The 18,675-nt window shown below is 44.3% G+C and overlaps 1 protein-coding gene across 2 annotated transcripts in view; it reads left to right on the top strand.

Annotated features, from left to right (window-relative positions):
• MDGA2 (MAM domain containing glycosylphosphatidylinositol anchor 2) overlaps window positions 1-18,675 on the top strand; it is a 652,332-nt gene that overhangs the window by 422,162 nt on the left and 211,495 nt on the right. For both annotated transcript variants that reach the window (XM_030562794.1, XM_030562793.1), the window contains exons 7-8: window positions 2,110-2,439; window positions 15,407-15,700. In XM_030562794.1, the coding sequence (XP_030418654.1) occupies window positions 2,110-2,439; window positions 15,407-15,700 (624 nt within the window). The remainder of the gene's footprint in view (window positions 1-2,109; window positions 2,440-15,406; window positions 15,701-18,675) is intronic.

The raw sequence follows: 18,675 nt of genomic DNA, 5'->3' as shown, positions 1-18,675 counted from the left end.
TGTGGTTAGCCAGTGGGGTGAAACCGAAGTCCTTTTTGTCTGGCTGGTTTGGTTTACCTTAGAGGTGGAAAAACCCCAGCCTTGGGCTGTGACTGCCCTGTTTGAGCAATTGGTCTTGAATTGGCACTCTCAGTTGGGTCCCGCCAGAACCGCACCGTCACAATAGATTAACTAGAGCACCTGCAGTCAGTCACATGATAAAAACGCCTGCTTCAATCAGACAGTGTGGGAGTTGGAGCAGAGAACTTTGGTGTTGGAACAGAGAACAGTTTGAAGGGAAGCAGAGGAAAGTTTGGAGAAGTGCTGTGGTGGGTTAAGAAGTCCAAGACCCTAGGTAAGGGGCACCTGGCTTGTGCAGAGGGAGGACAGGAAGCCCCCGCCCCCCAAGCTGAAGGGCAGGAGAGGGAAGTAGCCCAAGGGAAGGAACCGCCAGTTCAAGTGGTTCACCACTATTCTCAGGGCCCCTGGGCTGGGACCTGGAGTAGAGAGTGGGCCAAGGTCCCTCCCTCTCCACTCCCCTCCTCAAGGACACTAGTGGGGAAATTAATATTCCAATTCAGGGGCAAAAAATGGCGCCCAGAACACCCCCCAAAGAAGAGAAAGCGTGAGACCCATCATAATAGTGCTGGAAATTTGCCACAATGGCAAATTGCTGAATTTGTGTAAGTGACTCTCATCGGCTGAAGATTGTCCTGCCCCATGAGAGTGTCATGGGGTAGCAGTTAGCATTCTTGGCTGGGACCTAGGGCGTCTGAGTTCTAATGCTGGCTCTGACACTGTCTCCTTAAGCCCTTGTTTAATTTCTGTAACTCAGGTTCCTCCTCTGTAAAACTGGGACAGTACTTCCCCTCATTGGCTGGAGGGTTGAGAATTAATTACTGTACTTAATTCTTGTCCCAGTGAATTGAAGAAAATAACTTTATTATTAATCTAAAAACCTGCAAAACCTGTTCATACTTGTGGCAAGGTCCGTCACTGCAATTTCTGGCCAACATTCTGTTCCTAGCCATGTGCACGTATATTGGCCTCACTTCACTTCGACAGGAACTGCCCCACCAGGGATAGGCAGCCCACTTCACCCCTTGGAAGGGCGTGCTGTGTTTGTACAACACTGACAGACCCTTGGTCATTGGGATTGAACCTGGGACCTCTGGAATTTAGTGCATGAGTCTCTATTGCAGGAGCTAAAAGCCAACTGCCTCTTTGCTAAGGCTGCCAGTTGAACTCCTGTAATTCTCTCCAAGTGGTCTTAGTGCTGCTAGATGGGACAGAGCACCACACCCAGGAGGTGTGTGGATTACATTTGCACAGCCTCTCATGCGGAATACACTGGGGAAGGGCAGCTTTCAATTGCTGCTGCAACTTCAGAACAGACCCACTAATGGAGGCTGCTCAGAAGATGTATCCATGCTCCAGGTGTGCACCTTACCTGGCCACTTCTAGGACTGCAGTTTCTGGCACGGGGATCCTCATTGGGACAAGCCTATGGAGGCTGCAGCCTGTATGACTGAGGGGTGAATCCAGGCCATTGATGGGGGAAGGAGCCACATGTGTGTACCTCAGGGAGGATTTTAGCCTAGGAGTTTGTTTGCTTTTTTCCCATGTAGCAAAGTGGCAAAGGGCTGTTCTGCACAGCTGTCTCTGTCCGCAGACAGATTTGAGATGACACTGCTGATCATTTCAGTGATATTAGATTGATCTGTGTGTTTTCTTATCTTCAGCAAGCTTATCTTCGGGACTCTGATAGGGCAGTGGAGTAGGGCGCATGGATCTACCTAGAGCGATACATAGTCAACACTGAGGAATCTTGAATTGTTTTTATTACCCTTCAATTGCCAGCAGCTCAGCCAGATTTATTTACTGTATCTATTCCTTGCTTGCATGACAACAGTGGTGAGAGCTTTAGCAATGCATATTTATGCCACAGTCATGATGCTGATCCAGCTAACGTTTAATCCACATGTTCCACTTTATGCACATTGAGTAGTTTACCGTGACTTCAGTGGGACCATTCATGTGCATGGGTATACCAGTTTGCAGGATCAGGGTCTTGGATTGCAGGAGCTGTACCATATTAGACTGACTGTGGGCATGTTTTTTATATTTTAGCCTTAAAAAAGGGCCGGTTTTGGATCACGCCTGACCCCTATCACAAAGACGACAACATCCAGATTGGGCGCGAGGTGAAAATCTCCTGCCAGGTGGAAGCTGTTCCTTCTGAGGAGCTCACATTCAGTTGGTTTAAGAATGGACGCCCGTTGCGTAGCTCAGAAAGGATGGTCATCACCCAGACTGACCCTGATGTTTCCCCTGGCACCACCAACCTGGACATCATCGACTTGAAATTCACTGACTTTGGAACGTACACCTGCGTGGCATCCCTGAAAGGCGGAGGCATATCCGACATCAGCATTGATGTCAACATATCTAGCAGTACAGGTAAGGCTGCTCCCTTGCACGTGAGCTTTACAGTTGTGGCTCTTCCTCACTGCCTATGCAAGAGATGAGGAATGAACCTTGCAGGCTTACCCATAACTTGGACTCCTGGGTCCCAGAGTATGCTGCTCCTATGAACTGAAGGTGGAAGGTTGGATGGGTGGCAGATGATGCTCTTCTCCCCAAGGGGAAGTCATGCAGCTGCTTGCATCTAATAGTAGACATTAGGTGTGGGGCAGCCAACTGTTTTAATGCATATGTAAGGGAATACTGGGGCTTATGCTGCTCCTAGTTGGCAAAATCCCATAGGCACCCATTGTGGTTTAGGTACTCAATGCATGTTCATTTCTATGTCTTACAAGAAAGTCTGTCCCTCTGTTGGCAATTGTCTCAGCTAAGAGTATCTTCCAGTGTGTATGGAGTGTGTGTGTTTCTCTCGCAACTGATGGCTTGTAACTCATATGAACACATAGGCATGAATATTGCAGTTTCTTACGTTTTTTTACCAGTGGCTGATTTTAGCGACTGACATGGTACCCATTCTTCCTGCAGCCACAGAACAACAGAAGGCCTTAGGCTAGTATGGAATGCTTTCTGGTAGGGTCAGCTACTTTCTGCATTTGTTACCCATTATTGGGGTTTTATCAATTAGAATGGATTTCTCCCCCAGATATGTCAAATCAAATATGAATAGAGCAAAACTGATGATCACCTTTCCCTCATGAGTTTGAAAAAAAAACCAACAACAAAGGCCCTTCAACCAGGTCCAAATGAAGGCTGCTTTATACTTTTTTATGATCTAGAAAATAGATTTTTTAATAGAAAATATTCTTTCTGCCATCACTAGGAAAAATAGGGTTGCTAGTCAATTTTCCCAGTAAAAATGAATGTGCATTTCCAGATATGTTAAAATAACAAATTTGTGTTATAGTACAGAGGCAAAGCACGTCAGTGTTATGTGCATTATAGTTCCTGTCTTTGATATGATACATGGCTACAACTTTCTTCAGGTAATGCTAGCTGCCATAGTCCTATAGACTTAAAGGCCAGAAGGGACTGTTTTGATCATCTAGTCTGACCTCCTGCACATTGCCAGCCACAAAACCTTGCCCACCCACTCCGGCGTTAGGCCCATAACCTCTAGCTAAGTTACCAAAATCCTCAAGTCTTGGTTGAATGACTTCAAATTGCTGAGAATCCACCATTTACTCTAGTTCAAATCAGCAAATGACCTTGCCCCACACTGCAGAGGAAGGCGAATACCCCCTGCCCTTGTCTCTGTCAATCTGACATGGGAAAAATTCCTTCCCAACCCCAAAGATGACGATCAGTTAGACCCTGAGCATGTGGGTGAGACCCAGCAGCCAGACACCCGGGAAAGAATTCTCTCTGGTAACTCGAAGCCCTCCTCACCTGGCGTCCCATCCCTGGCCATTGGAGATATTTGCTTATAGCAGTCGTGGATGGGCCACATGCCATTGTAGGCGGTCCCATCATATCATCCCCTCTCTAAACTTATGGAGCTCGGTCTTGAAACAAGTTAGGTTTTTGACCCCCACTGCTCCCCTATACGCTGGTCTGAGGTATGTTGTGGATGTCACACAGGCCACTGGAGTAAGCCATCAAAGAACACGCATCCCGGGTCCAGTTTTGCAGCAGAGTATGAATGTGTTGTGGAACAGCCTCATTCTGACCCTGCCACGTGCACACAAACGTGCTGCCCAGTTTCTAAAAGGCTTATTTAATCTCCCCTCGGTAAAATGGGCCTAATAGCACTTCCCTGCCTCCCAGTGAGATGCTGAGTGTATATATACATTTAATGATTGTGAGGTGGTCAGATCCTCCTCTCTGGAAGCTTTATCCAGGTATCTGAAATTGGGCTGGCTCTGACATAGACATGGAAGGTTCATCTCCCCCCCACCCACCTCCATGGAAAAATTCCACCCGCTCCTCTACAACCATCATACTCAACAATCAGGGTTCTCTTTGGGTTTTGTTTCACATGTGATCTGTACTGGCCATGGCTCTCATCCTGCATTTGGGTCCATCCTATCAAGAGCTTCTACCCATGTGGGTCTGACTGCAGAATCAGGGTGCACAGGAGTATGTGATTAGTACTCACACAGTTGGTTTTATTATCTGCCATACCCAGCAAAACACCGTTCAACTATACAGGCATTTTAGGGTCATCAGAGCACAAAACCCCATTCTAGAAATCTCTGTTTTCGTTGTTCAAAGACCACCCCTCCCCATCAGTTTCTGTCTTTAGCCAAAATCTTATGCCAAGTGAAACCTGAAGTGAAGCACAGATTTACAGACAAAACAGTCAGTGATTCCGATATTTGGAGTGCTAATTTCTATCTACATGTTTATTTATCACAAAGGCAGTGAAGACAGAGACTGTGAGCAACAGCCTCACACACGTGAGCTTACGATGTAGTGTAGCATGCACTCCAGTTGTACAGCTTAGCAGTGCTCATCTTACTAAACAGGACAGGAGTGAAGTGGAAAGAGAGAGAAGATTGTTATCTGGCAAATGTAAGGTTGGGGTCTGATGGATGCATGTGGGAGAATGACATTCTGTGCACTCATGTGTTACCTCTCTAGCAGAAAGTTACCACTGTGTTATCTTTACTTGCCATAGGATCATCTGGAACAGTAATGGGATAACTGAGAGGCATCCATCAGATGACCATCTCTGTAAGCTTTTCATAATTTCTGCAGGCAGTGATGAATTATGTCAGTACTTAGGTTCACTCTCCCATAACATGCAAGACAAACAGAAAGAGGGAGGAAAAATTATAATTCAGAAGCAGTCTTCCTTAATGTCTTAAAAGACATTATGTCTATTTGTACGACTTCACCATCCAATTAGGGGAAGCTGAAAGTGTTTCAGTCTGAATTTGAAGGTCATTAGTGATTCATCAAGATTCGTAACTGCTGTGATAGCGATGAACATAAGGTCCATGCACAAACACATTGTCCAAGTGCCAGAACTGAGCATTGCTGTCCTAGACATCTTGCTGTTTATCAGTTATCTGTCTTTGGGCATCATCCTGCATTGCTTACTCCAGCATGATTCCCACTGCTGTCGAAAGGGGAGGATGCAAAACCTCATGTGCTGCATTGCAAAGAAGGTTAGAGTTTGCTGAAGCTAACTTTCATGGGATGTGCTGTTTCAGCCTCCCACCAATCAGAAATGGATAACAGGACAAGGGGACATGACACGTTTCTGGAGCCTTTAAAATTCCAGTTATGCATCAGGAGTGAATTTCATTGGGTGTTAGTGAAATTAAAGACCCTTCCCTTCTGCAGGACAAGCGTAGTTTTAAAGATTCAGTGGTAATGGGCCAAAGCCATTACCTTTCCAGATCCATGTGATCCCAAACCATTTAGATTCCCAAATCCAATTCTGATGCAAATTAAACAGTTGACCCGCATCTCCTAAAAAACATTCCTGACCTGAGCAGCGCTTTAATGTGGCTGTGTAGTCGTGGCACCAGCGCTGGGAGAGAGCTCTGCCAGCGCCATGAAAAAAACCACTTCACGAGGGGAATAGCTCCCAGCGCTGATGCACTGTCTACACTGGCACTTTACAGTGCTGAAACTCATATCGTTCCCCGGGGTGTTTTTTCACACCCCGAGTGAGAAAGTTGCAGCGCTATGAAGTGCCAGTGTAGACAAGCCCTTACTAAATTCAAAGATACACCATGTCCACCGCTTCCTCCCTGTTTACAAGGTTTGACACCTTATCAAAGAAATCTATTAGGTTGGTTTGCCATGATTTGTTCTTGAGAAATCCATGCTGACTGTTATTTATCACCTTCAATCTCCCTGAACACACAATAGTAGATTTAAAGGTAGCCATCCTGCAGCAAAAAAAATTCAGGACCAGACTTCAAAGAAAATCTGCTGAGCTTCAGTTCATCTGCAAATTTGACACTATCAGCTCAGGATTAAACAAAGACTGTGAATGGCTTGCCAACTACAAAATCAATTTTTCCTCCCTTGGTTTTCACACCTCAGTTGCTGGAAGAGGGCCTCATCCTTCCTGATTGAACTAACCTCGTTATCTCTAGCCTGCTTCTTGCTTCCATATATATACCTGCCCCTGGAAATTTCCACTACATGCATCCGATGAAGTGGGTATTCATCCACGAAAGCTCATGCTCCAATACGTCTGTTAGTCTATAAAGTGCCACAAGACTCTTTGTCGCTTTTACTTATCACCTTATTATCGTCTTACTGTTCGCAAATTGATTGCTTAATTATTTGTTCAATTAAATTATCTTCCCAGATACTGAAGTTAAGATGAGTGGTCTGTATTTCCCTGGGTTGTCCTTATTTCCTGTTTTATAGATTGGCTCCTGGGCGGAGTTTGGGGAGTCATAGGGGACACCTCCCCCATCAAACTGCAAGCTTCAGGCAGGCAGCCTGAGTATGCAAGAAGATCTGGATGACCTTGTAAATTGGAGTAATAGAAATGGGATGATATTTAATAGAGCAAAATGCAAGATCATACATTTAGGGACTAACAGCAAGAATCTTTGCTATAAACTGGGGACTTATTATTTGGAAGTGACAGTGGAGAAGAAAGATCTGGATGTACTGGTTGATCACAGGATGACTATGAGCTGTCAATGTGATGCGACCATGAAAAAAGTCTAATGCAGTCCTAGGATCATTAGGCGAGATATTTCCAGTAGAGACTGGAAAGTGTTGTTACTGTTATACAAGGTATGGTGAGACCTCATCTGGAATACTGTGTGCAGTTCTGGTCTCCTATGTTTAGGAAAGATGAATTCAAACTGGAACAAGTACAGAGGAGGGCTACTAGGATGATCCAAGGGATGGAGAATCTACTCTAACAGAGGAGACTCCAAGAACTTGGCTTGTTTAGCCGAACCAAAAGAAGGCTGAGGGGAGATCTGATCTCTCTCTATAAATACATCAGAGGGATAAATACCAGGGAGGGAGAGGAGTTATTTAAGTTAAGTGCCAATGTGGACCCCAGAGTAAATGGATATAAATTGGCCATCGGCAAGTTTAGACTTGAAATTAGGCAACGGTTTCTAACCACCAGAGGAGTGAAGTTCTGGAACAGCCTCCCATGGTGAGCAGTGGGGGCAAAAAAACTAACTGGCTTCAAGACTGAGCTTGATAAATGTATGGAGGGGATGGTATGACAGGACTGCCTACAATGACATGCGACCCATCGGCGATTGACTGTAGCAAAAATCCCCAGTGCTAGATGGGGACAGTAGATGGGGAGAACACTGAGTTACTACAGAGAATTCTTTCCAAGGTATCTGCCTGGTGGGTCTTGCCCACATGCTCAGGATCTAACTGATCACCATATTTGGGGTTGGGAAGGATTTTTTCCCTGGGTCAGATTGGCAGAGACCCTGGGATTTTTTTGCCTTTCTCTGAAGCATGGGGCATGGATCACTTGTAGGTTCAAACTAGTGTAAATGGTGAATTCTCTGTAACTTGAAGTTTTAAAACCATGATTTGAGGACTTCAGTAACTCAGCCAGAGGTTAGAGGTCTATTACAGGAGCGAGTGGGTGAATTTTTGTGTCCTGCGATGTGCAGAAGGTCAGATACACGATCATGATGGCCCCTTTTGACTTTAGTGAGAGTATCTGAGTAAGAATAGACATTACAATTTTAAACCTAACCAATGTTCCTTAAGTGACTTGCCACAAGATGTCTGAACATGTTAGTATTAGAGCTGACTGGGTTTAATATTTATTTAATTTTCTTTCTTGATATCAGAATTAGATACAATGCTCCTCTCAGATAATTTCCAAGTTATTATCTGGGGAGGTGGGAGGAACCCAGACAAACAAACAAAAAACTTGGAGTTTTCAGTTACCTAAGTAGCCACTAGAATCACAAATACAGCCCCCCCATCTGAATTGGCACCTCTCTAGCAGGCATGGAATCCCCCGCACACACATGTGCATCCCCGTTGGCCTGATTGGAGCTGCCCCCTCCCCAAATAGAAGTCAAACTACGGCTATTACACTCATAACACAAGAATTAGGGGTCACCCAAAGAAATTAATAGGCAGCAGGTTTAAAACAAAAGGACGTATTTCTTCACACAATGCACAGTGAACCTGTGAAACTCTTTGCCAGAGGGTGTTGTGAAGACCAAGAATATAACAGGGTTAAAGAAAAGAACTAGATATATTTATGGAGAATAGGCCCATCCCAATGGCTGTTACCCGGGATGGGCAGGGATGGTATCCCTAGCCTCTGTTTGCCAGAAGCTGGGAATGGGCGACAGGAGATGGATCACTTGATGATTAACTGTTCTGTTCATTCTCTCTGGGGCACCTGGTATTCGCCACAGCTGGAAGGCAGGATACCGGGCTAGATGGACCTTTGGTCTGACCCAGTGTGACCGTTCTTATTGATTGGCAATATAGTTGCCCTTTTCCAGGCCTCTGGAATCTCTCCATGACTTTTCAAAGATAATTGCTAATGGCTCAGATATCTCCTCAGTCCGCTCCTTGAGTATTCTAGGATGTATTCCATCAGGTCCTGGTGACTTGAAGACAACTAATTTGTCTTAGTAATTTTTAACTTGTTCTTTCCCTATTTTAGCCTCTGATCTTATCTCATTTTCACTGGCATTCACTATATTAGACATCCAATCACTACTAATCTTTTTTTGGGAAAAATCAAAACCAAACCAAAACATCTGTCTCATGTGGTTTGTTCTCTCTCATCCTCCTAGGAGAATTGTTCATGCAGCATTGTGTATTACTTTGGCAGGGTTTTGCTTTTAAATGCCCATGATCTGTGTGTTTCCATTAGAGAAGGCAGGCGAAGAAGCACACTTTGCAGTGAGATTTCTGGTGATCCCTAGTTCCAGTGGGGAGTTGGTTCCACAGCCTTGGATCTGGTGGCGAGAAAGTGCTTCTCCTATACCAGTGAGCTTTGCTTTTATAGTACAAAGTCCCATTTTGTCAGAGGAGTGAAGTTCATTCCAGAACATTAGGTGAACTTCTTGAATATGCTCAGCCCAGGCCATTGGACAGCTTAAAGATAACAGCCCATCTTGCAGTGGTAAAAAAAAGAGGGCACATTGACTCAAATCCCTGTCTCTGAAACCGGCAGGCTTGGCCAGCTGTGCACAGCTGGACTGGACTTTACCCGAACACTGCTGCTGAAGCCAAAGTATCCTCTTAGGAAACATCCTAGTTCTGTGGCTGTGAAGCCCAGGAATAGAGCACAACGTGGATGGGACAATGGGTCCAGTGTTGGCCTGATCAGAGTTCACTGGTGTCACTCTTTTTGATGGGACTGTAGAATGAGACTCATATTTTCCATACAAACACATTAATGCTAACTGGCAGAGTAACTCATAAAGTGCAAGAATGTATCAGTAGAACATCAAGCCACAAATCTTCCCTGTGATGATCTGTTGAGAGGGCTTCCCCTTTAAACTGATCAATTATCTACTAAAGAATTTGCTAATTAAACCTCATTTGTTCATTAGAACTTGGGGCCCTGATCTATTGATGAAGCATTCTGTTTGCTGGTCATCTCATTCTGCCTTTGACAACACATGAAAGAATCATCTACATTTTAGTTCAAATTGTTATTAAAATCACAGTAGTGTATATTTCCATGATGACAAACAGCATTCTTTGGTATAATTAGTGGGATAATTAAGATATTTGTAAGCCACAAGCATTGTCCAACAGTGATCATTTATAAGTAGTCTAGGAATGTCAGATGGGTTCTGGAGGAAACAAATGACATATTTATTATTGGAGTAAATTGATTTTTGGAGACATCATCCATTGAATGTTTATCATTGCAAGCAATAAATTCATGAGGAGAAAAAGAAACTGGAGGTTGCTTTAAAATGCATTCTTTTTATGATTACTTGATATCGAATATGTACAGGGCTTTTATTCTTTATCTGTGGACTGAGCTGCCCCTTATACAACACATTACAACACAGTTTGTGTGGTGACATGTCTCCCTGCCTTTGTGCTACTGCACAAGGTGATGATGATGAGCTGCTATCACAGCAGATCTCACTGACCCACATCTTCTCTGCCTCTCATCTCCTCCTTGGTCTTGTTTGCACACCACAGGCTGACTGCAACACAACTTGATGGGAGCAGACAACTCCATCCCTGACCCTTGAATGAAATTGGCCTGGGGGTGTAGGCTCTACAACCTCTTTATCTGTGTACACCTTTGCATTGCTTGACAACTCTGGATTTACACTTTTCTTAAGCTAAACTTCATAAGACCTTCTCAGCTTACTTCCCGAGAAAAAGAAAGGAAAAATGATTGAAACGTTCAGAAGTTTACATCTTTTGAAAGCAATCCCTTTTGGCAGGACTTGCAGTCTCACTAGCTATCCAAATACCAACTCTTCTTCTTCCCATTCTCAAGATACCTGCTAAATCCCCTTCCTGGTTTCTCCAAACAGTTGTTCGAAGACAAACACACAGTAAGGGTTGGTAAACAATTTCACTCTCTTTCCAGGAGATGGTCCATTAAGAAAGAGAAGGTCCCTAATGATGATAAATGGCTGCCTTACTAAAGCTTAATGAGGTAGCTCTGAGGCTGCCTTTCACAGACCATCTTGGATGGCTGTCACCAGTTTCAGCCAGGCCTCTTGGTAACCCTCTCCCCAAAGCAGCTTTTTTTGTCTTTGCCATGAACTCTGAATCTGTCGCAAAGCCACCTGTGGCAGGGGATGCACCTTAGGAGTCCTGAACATCACCTTTGATCTTTGTAAAAATTGGAGAAAGTAAAGCCCTAAATAAGGGGGCCTCTTATCTCCCTGGCCCAGCAATGTAGTTCCGTTCAATGTTCTTTAGTGCCTTGAGCAGTATAGTTGTAAATGGCGCATGTGAGGGGCTTCCGTCAATTCTCTTGGCAGATTAACTCAGTCTAATCTCAATTTGGGATTACTTACTGAAGTACAGCCCAAACATTCCTTTGCCTGACTTCATCCATCCTTACTAGTTCAATTGCCATTGGCCCACTCTACACAGCCTAATCCCTTCTTGGTGTTTACATGCATCAAATACTTGTGAACTTTATCCATCTCTCCCAGAGCCACAATCTCTCTCTCTCCTAATTAGGCTATCCACTCATTGCAAACTGACTTCCTATATGTCTGCAAAGCATTGTGCACACCTGCGGAGATGTGTAAGTAATAATCCTCTCCCACCTCCATATCTGGGCTGTCACTAATTCCTGAGCATTTATTCAACATTTCAAAATGTTATCCTTTATTCTCCCTTCTCATCTCTAAATCCCACATCCTGGGCCGGTAATATCCTACCATGAGCTTTACAACCTCCTTCTCCAAAGTCTCCTTGTCTCTCGCCTTCTCTGTCCTCCAACTGTCCATTCAAAATGCTGCTGTAAATCAAGTAGGGCTTTGAAACTCATGTCCCTGCATGCTATGGGTGATCTGTGCATACTAGATACTTGAGACAGAGGTCAAGTAATTTGCACACTGTTCTGACTCCATTCGTGCCCTCTCCATATCTTTCCATTGGCATCCTCTTGATAGCTGCATCAAACACAAGCTTCTTGTCCTCGCCATCAGCACTCTGTGCAACTCGTCTCCTGTATCCGTCTTTGCTCCTATGAATGGCGATTGTGGTATCATCTAGAGACCCTAATCAGGAATCAGCATGTCGTTATGCTGGGTGCTGTACAAAACCATCACGAAAAATTGTCCCAGCCCTATTGAGTTTAAATCCCAAGATCTCTTGGGTAAATTTTCTTATGCTTTTGCATATCCTTCTTGGCTATCATTGCTAAAAGTTCATGTCTTTTGTTTTCTTCCACTTTGTTCTGGCCTCTTTAAATTAAATACTTCAGCCACTTTTTGAATACTCACCAAACAGACCATAAACTAGGATGGGTAAAACTAGTTATCAATGGTTCCATGCCATATTGGGTGGATGTACCTACTGGTGTTCCACAGGGGTCTGCCTTGGATCCAGTACTATGTACTGTTTTCACTAATGAATGAGATAATAGAGTTGAGATGATGCTTATCAAATTTGCGCATGACAATAACCTGGGAGGGTTCTCTAAAACTTGGTGGACAGGATTATCATTTAAAATGACCTTGACACACTGGAGAATTGGTCTGAAAACAACAAGGTGAAATTCAATAAAGAGAATTGCAAAGTACTACATTTAGGAAGGAAGAATCACATGCAGAATGAGGTGTAACTGGCTAGGTCGTAGTACTACAGAAAAGGATCACAAATATATAATTTATACAGAAGTCTGTCATCAGTTATTCTCCATATCTGCTGAAAGTAGGACAAAATATAATTGGCTCAATCTGCAGCAAGGGAGATTTAGGTTACATACCAGGGGGTTGTGGAATCCTCATCATTGGAGGTTTTTAACAACAGGCTGGACAAACACCTGTCAGGGATAGTCTAGGTTTACTTCATCCTGCTTCAGTTTCTGGCTAGACAACCTGATGTCTCTTGAGTTCCCTTCCAGCCCTGCGTTTCTGTGAGTCTGAGATTCTGGGCAGAGATGTGTTTGTTGGGGCTGGGCTGCTTTTGTTAACTTGCCTGACTTCTACTGACAAATCATTTACTGCTGTTGTTCTTGCTGCAGTAGTGTCTGAGGGCAGGGGGAGAGTGAGATGTGGTCTGAGTGTGCTGATAAATATTGTATCTGATAAAGATTTATTCTTGGAGTGCTGTTTTGTTTTTGCTGAGTCAGAAATTCCATTTGTATTTTCTTCCTCCTCTTTTTGGGCGAAGCATCTGTGCCATGGTGATTCCATGGAGGAATGACACTGTCGTACCGCTTCCACCCCCCACCCCATTGCTATAACAGGTATGGGGACTGGGGACAGCTGTGCCATGAGTTACATGCTATTTTTCTCTCTTTCTCCCATGTCGGTATGTGGCATTTGGTGTAAAGGGAAAGGTGTCAGATATATTTTTCTCAAGCCATTGTATTTCCATGTCTGCTCTTTCTGAGTGAGAAACCTTCATTTCACGTCAGCTTGCTCAGCCTGCTCCTGGTAGTTTGTTGTTCTGTGTGTTTGCTATGTAGGCATGTATATGCATACACACGCTCTCACTGTGTGCCTGTGAGTGAAAGAACACAACGTGGGCAGGGTGTGTTGTGGTTTGATCACCGTGAGCTTGGGATGACTGCAGTACTCATGGCTGGTGAGGCTGAGTGAGGTATGCAGGATTTACCAAATGACGCCCAATCAAGTCATTGTGTCCAATACTATCACCTGCGTTGTAGGTGTGTGCCTCCCTTGTTACACAAGAATATATTCTAGGAGTGTTTTAGAAAGATTTGCTTTTTCAGTACAGGTTCATTTTTTTATATCCTTCTGTAAAACCAGTTTGCCTCAGTTATGGCATGTCTCACTGGGCAGGGTTCAGAGGGTGCTACTAAAGCCTATGAAATAGTCTAAAAGAGCATTGCTGCGCCTGAAAATGCCCCTGTTTTAAAGTCGGATACCGAAGGATCTTGCCGGCCTAGAAATGAGTGCTGGATCCCAGAGGGATGATGGGGCTCTGTCTCCCCTTCTCACCGATACAAAGGTCCCCCACTTCTGGCCCTGCGGGGCTGTGAGGTAGAATCAACGAATCATAGAAATGTAAGGCTGGAAGGGACCTCATTAGGCTCTCTAGTCCAGCCCCCTTCACTGAGGCAAGTTTGGATGCGACACATTTTTATGGACAGAATATTTGGTGCAAGACTGAATCTTGCCCATCCTGGCTGGGGGCAGGGTAATTTTTTTTTGAGAAGTCCACATTTTAGGGGGAAAGCAGCAATATTTCTCTGGCAGGCCGATTAAAAGGAAGCGGTTGGTGTTGGAAGTTGTTGAGAGATTTGAAGCGTTAGAACAAGTCCCAGGGAGTGGATAGTCTCCTCAGGGTGGGCAGGCAAATGAAACTCAATAAATGTATTTATTGCATGGCTCTACACCCAATCACATGGTTTTCCCTCCTCATACTGCACTTGTTTATATCTAAATGGACCCACTGCAAAGCAAGCTGTCACCCGGAGGTGTTAGCCATGGAAGGAAACAGAACACTGTGTGGTGCCAGATATGGCTGTTCACGTCTAGAAATCACACACAACTCCCGGAATTGTATTTTGCGCTGCCGTAAGCCCATGGCTAAGAGAGAAGAAAAAACTGGGTTACAAAATGAATATAGGCATGAGGAGATTGCAATGATAATTGTACATGGCAAAAATGTTCTCTTCAAGCCTTTGACGATCTTAGTGCTCTGTACTTATCAAAGGTAGCTACGTAAAGTACAGAGGCAGAAGTGCCATCTCTAATGGGGCTAACTGCGGGCTGCTCTGCTGAATACTAATAGGCTCCTAGGACAAACACTGGACTGGTGACAGGAGAATATGGTTACAAGCTATACTTACGTCTGATCTCGCACCTTCCCCGGTAGACTGTTTCACGTGGGAACAATCTGTCTGGGGGAGAGTGGAAATGTTATCATGTATTTCATACACTAGCACTGATTTCTTTGACCACCTCTTCTTATCATTGTTATGCCATGCTCCTAGTCAAGGAATTACATGACCCTTGTTGGAAAAAACTGTTCAAATGTTCCTTCCCAGGATTGATTGTAGGTTTAAAATGTGCATTAAGAAAAGCCTCTGCTGGTAATGTCGTGACAGCATTTTTTTCCCTTCAATTCGTGAAGTTTGTTTTGATTTCTGAATCCAACATGAATGTTGTCCTTAGTCCTTGACTGTTATATACGTGGTCTGTAGTAAGTTCTATTATAAAACAAGTTTGCAAGGTCAAACATACTTCATCGGAAAGCCATGTAACCAGAGGTTCATCTCATGAAAATACTAGTGGAAGTACTGTATATTTTCTTCATTTTTGCAATTACTTTTCCTGTAAATACTAACCAAGGATACTTCTTTTTTTCCCCCCCTTTCCCTTTGAAGTTCCACCCAATCTGACTGTTCCACAAGAAAAATCACCTTTAGTCACCCGGGAAGGAGACATTATAGAACTACAGTGCCAGGTGACTGGAAAGCCCAAACCTATAATTCTTTGGTCCAGAGCTGATAAAGAGATTGCAATGCCAGATGGATCCATGCAAATGGAAAGCTATGATGGAATTCTGAGGATAGTGAATGTGTCTAGGGAGATGACAGGAACATACAGATGTCAGACCAGTCAGTACAATGGATTTAATGTGAAACCCAGAGAAGCATTGGTGCAGCTCATTGTGCAGTGTAAGTAAATTCTTATTTTGTTCTTATGCATTTTGGGGGGGAAATGACTTCATTGTTTCCTGATATCCTCATAGCAATAGGAGTCTGTTGTTTATTATATGTGTCAGAGTCCTGGTGTTTTGGTTCTGTGGTTCCCAGAATTCATGATTAGAATATGCAGATACCATATAAGTAAAAATGACACAAGCTACTTATTGATTTAAAAAGTATATGATGATGCTGTTGTCAATTTTTAATGAACTTGTGTTGTTCTGTGGATGTCTAACATTACTCTTTTTAAAGTGCAGGAACAAATATCTCATGTAGAAGAGTGTGGTTCTATAAATATTCGCCCCCATACTGATTTCAGTTATGGACACTATGTGAGATAAGAAATAAAGGTCATGGGTCTTGGTCTATGTGGAACTGTAAACACACTTTGCACAGGGAACTTTTTAGATTCTCAGTCTGTGAATTATAAACACTGTTGCCATAAAATCCAGTCACATTTAGGAGAAAATATGGGGAAATAAATTACTTTGCAAACACTGTGCATTAGTGATCAGAGAATAAGATGTCTGACTTGAGGTGGGGACACTAATTCATTGTCATGTCTGTAAGTGACAGATAAGATGTTCCCTAAGAGATTTTCAAGTCTAAAAATCAAATCAAGTTAAAAATACTGGTTCTTATTTTCACTGTTAAATAAAGTGACTTATGCACTCAGTTACTCCTAACTTAGATGAACCAAGCAGGGACTGTCTCTAACCATGTGTATGTTCACAGCTTGGCCAAGGAGTCGCTGCTCTCAGTTGGGGCCTCGAGGTAATGCTGCTATTCTCCTCCCAATTAATAATATAGTCACTTATTTTAATATGGCATTTTTATTTTTGATGGTATCTTGCTGAAGAAAGCATTTGTGATTAGCAGAGCTGCTCTTTTACGCTTAGCTCAGATATGCAGAGGTGCACTGGCACATCCCTTATATATGAAAGCTCATGACAAATAGCCACGTGGATTTTTGTTGCTAAAGATTCTGCCCCAAAGCTCTGTAGCTGAATGTATTACCTGCTGCTTCCACTTTCTCCTCTCCACTCTTCCAGTGAAATAGTGGCCCTCCATGGGCTAGATGCTTATGCAAGCCACAATGGGTCTAGATCACCCCCACAGGAGACTGGCTAGTCCCTCCTTAATAAAGACCCCAAATGGCTATTTCTTTCTCATATGTTAAGACTTCAGTGCCACAGAAGAGGTCAGCTTTTAGAGGAAGAAAAGCTACATTAGCTTCCTGTGTACTTTTTGCTGAGCGCAGGAGGAGTCGTGTCCAGCTGCTGATGTGCTCAGGAAAACTCTTGTGAGCGTGAGATTGAATGTAACGTGGCGGGACCTTGGGGGGAAAGTGGTCTCCAGACCCCCAGATGGGGAAGTGAATGCAAAATAAATGCAATGATCTTGTTCTGGTGGGCAGGGCACTGGCTGAGGAGCACGGACTCTGGGGGTTGCTTTACTAGAGAGAGCTTAACTAGAAATATTCCTAATGAAAATCTGTTTTTAGGCTTTTTGAAGCTGCTAAGATGTCCATATTCCTGCCTTCTCCAGTCTGTTCCCCTTGGTAATGGTAAATCTGTGATTCGTGTGCCTTGTCCTCCACCCTGGAATTCCCTGTGATGACACAACCTTGGAGAGCCTTGTTTAATCCATTTAGAAACCAGAAACATGATTTTCAACCTCATTTGGGCACTGGATTGTTAGTGGGGTCCTTGGAGGAGGGTGTGTTTATTGGGGAATGTTGGAAGAGCACTGTGGACAGTCTGTGCCTGTCAGCATGCTGCCAACGGCAGAGAGGAGCAAAGTCAAACCTGAGGTTGCAAGTAATGGAGGAGTCCGTAGGCAGCTTCCAGCCTGAGGTGCATACCAAGTGTCAGAGTCTGAGTCAGGTTTCAAGGTCCAGGCCAGGAGGTGAGGTCTGAATCAAGCTGAGGTCGTTCAAGAGCCTCTATTGTCGTGGCAGCTACAGGAGATCTGTGCTGTTGCCTGGGCACTTCCTGGAATGTCCCTTGGGTTTATATAGGGTAGGAGCCATGCAGATGCAGGAGCTATGAGGCTGCTGCCTGTCAGACTTCTTTGAGGTGGGACTTCCTGCAATCTCTATCCACAGCGGGTCATTGATGGGGGAATACAAGCTGGTTATAGCTGCAGACGGTTGGCAGCCTGGAAGTGTTTGCTGCCTGCCAACTCTTCAGTCCCAGCTTTGAGACCCACTGGTCATACAATGCCTCACTAACCCTGCTGAGTGTGCTCAGTTGTTTTAGCTGTGTTTTGTGTCCAGGACCGCCCCGGAGGGGTGGGGGCGGAGGAGAGGGACAATTTGCCCCAGCCTCCGCAGGTGCCCCGCAAGTCCTGGCCCGGCGGTGGTCCAAGTCTTCGGCTTCAGGGGGCCCTTCAGTGCTGCCGAAGATGCGGAGCAACTGAAGGGCCCCCCCACTTCCGAAATGCCACCAAAGATCCGGACCGCCACCAGATGAATACAAGTGCTGCAGCTCCCCTGCTTTGCCCCAGGCCCCCTGAATCCTCTGGGTGGCCCTATTTGTGTCCCATCTTGCATATGTAAGGGCCTGATCCAAAGCCCACTGAAGTCAATGTAAAGGTTCTCATTGATTCCAGTGGGCTTTGGCTCACCCACTTGGGCCACAGTTCAGCAAAACATGTAAGCACATGATCAGCATTAGCATCAGTGGGAGCTAAGCACATGTTTTGCTGAATAGAGATGGACTGCGAAAGCTGGGCCTTGCTTCCCACAGGTCTATAGACTTCTCAGCAACTACCCATCTCAAGCCCCAATCTGTTCCCTATTAAACTCAGTGGAATTAATCCACTTGACTTCAGTGGATGTTGTTGGCACAAGCTCTCAGATAGCCGAGAGATAAGTAACAAAGTCTCTCTCCCATGCCGCTCAAACTACAAATTACTAATACTTTTGTTATTGTGTTAGAGGG

The sequence above is a fragment of the Gopherus evgoodei genome, chromosome 4, assembly GCF_007399415.2.
Source record: "Gopherus evgoodei ecotype Sinaloan lineage chromosome 4, rGopEvg1_v1.p, whole genome shotgun sequence".
Lineage (NCBI taxonomy): Eukaryota > Metazoa > Chordata > Testudines > Testudinidae > Gopherus > Gopherus evgoodei.
Note: the sequence above shows the minus strand (reverse complement) of the source record. Positions and strands in the feature narration are given on the sequence as shown.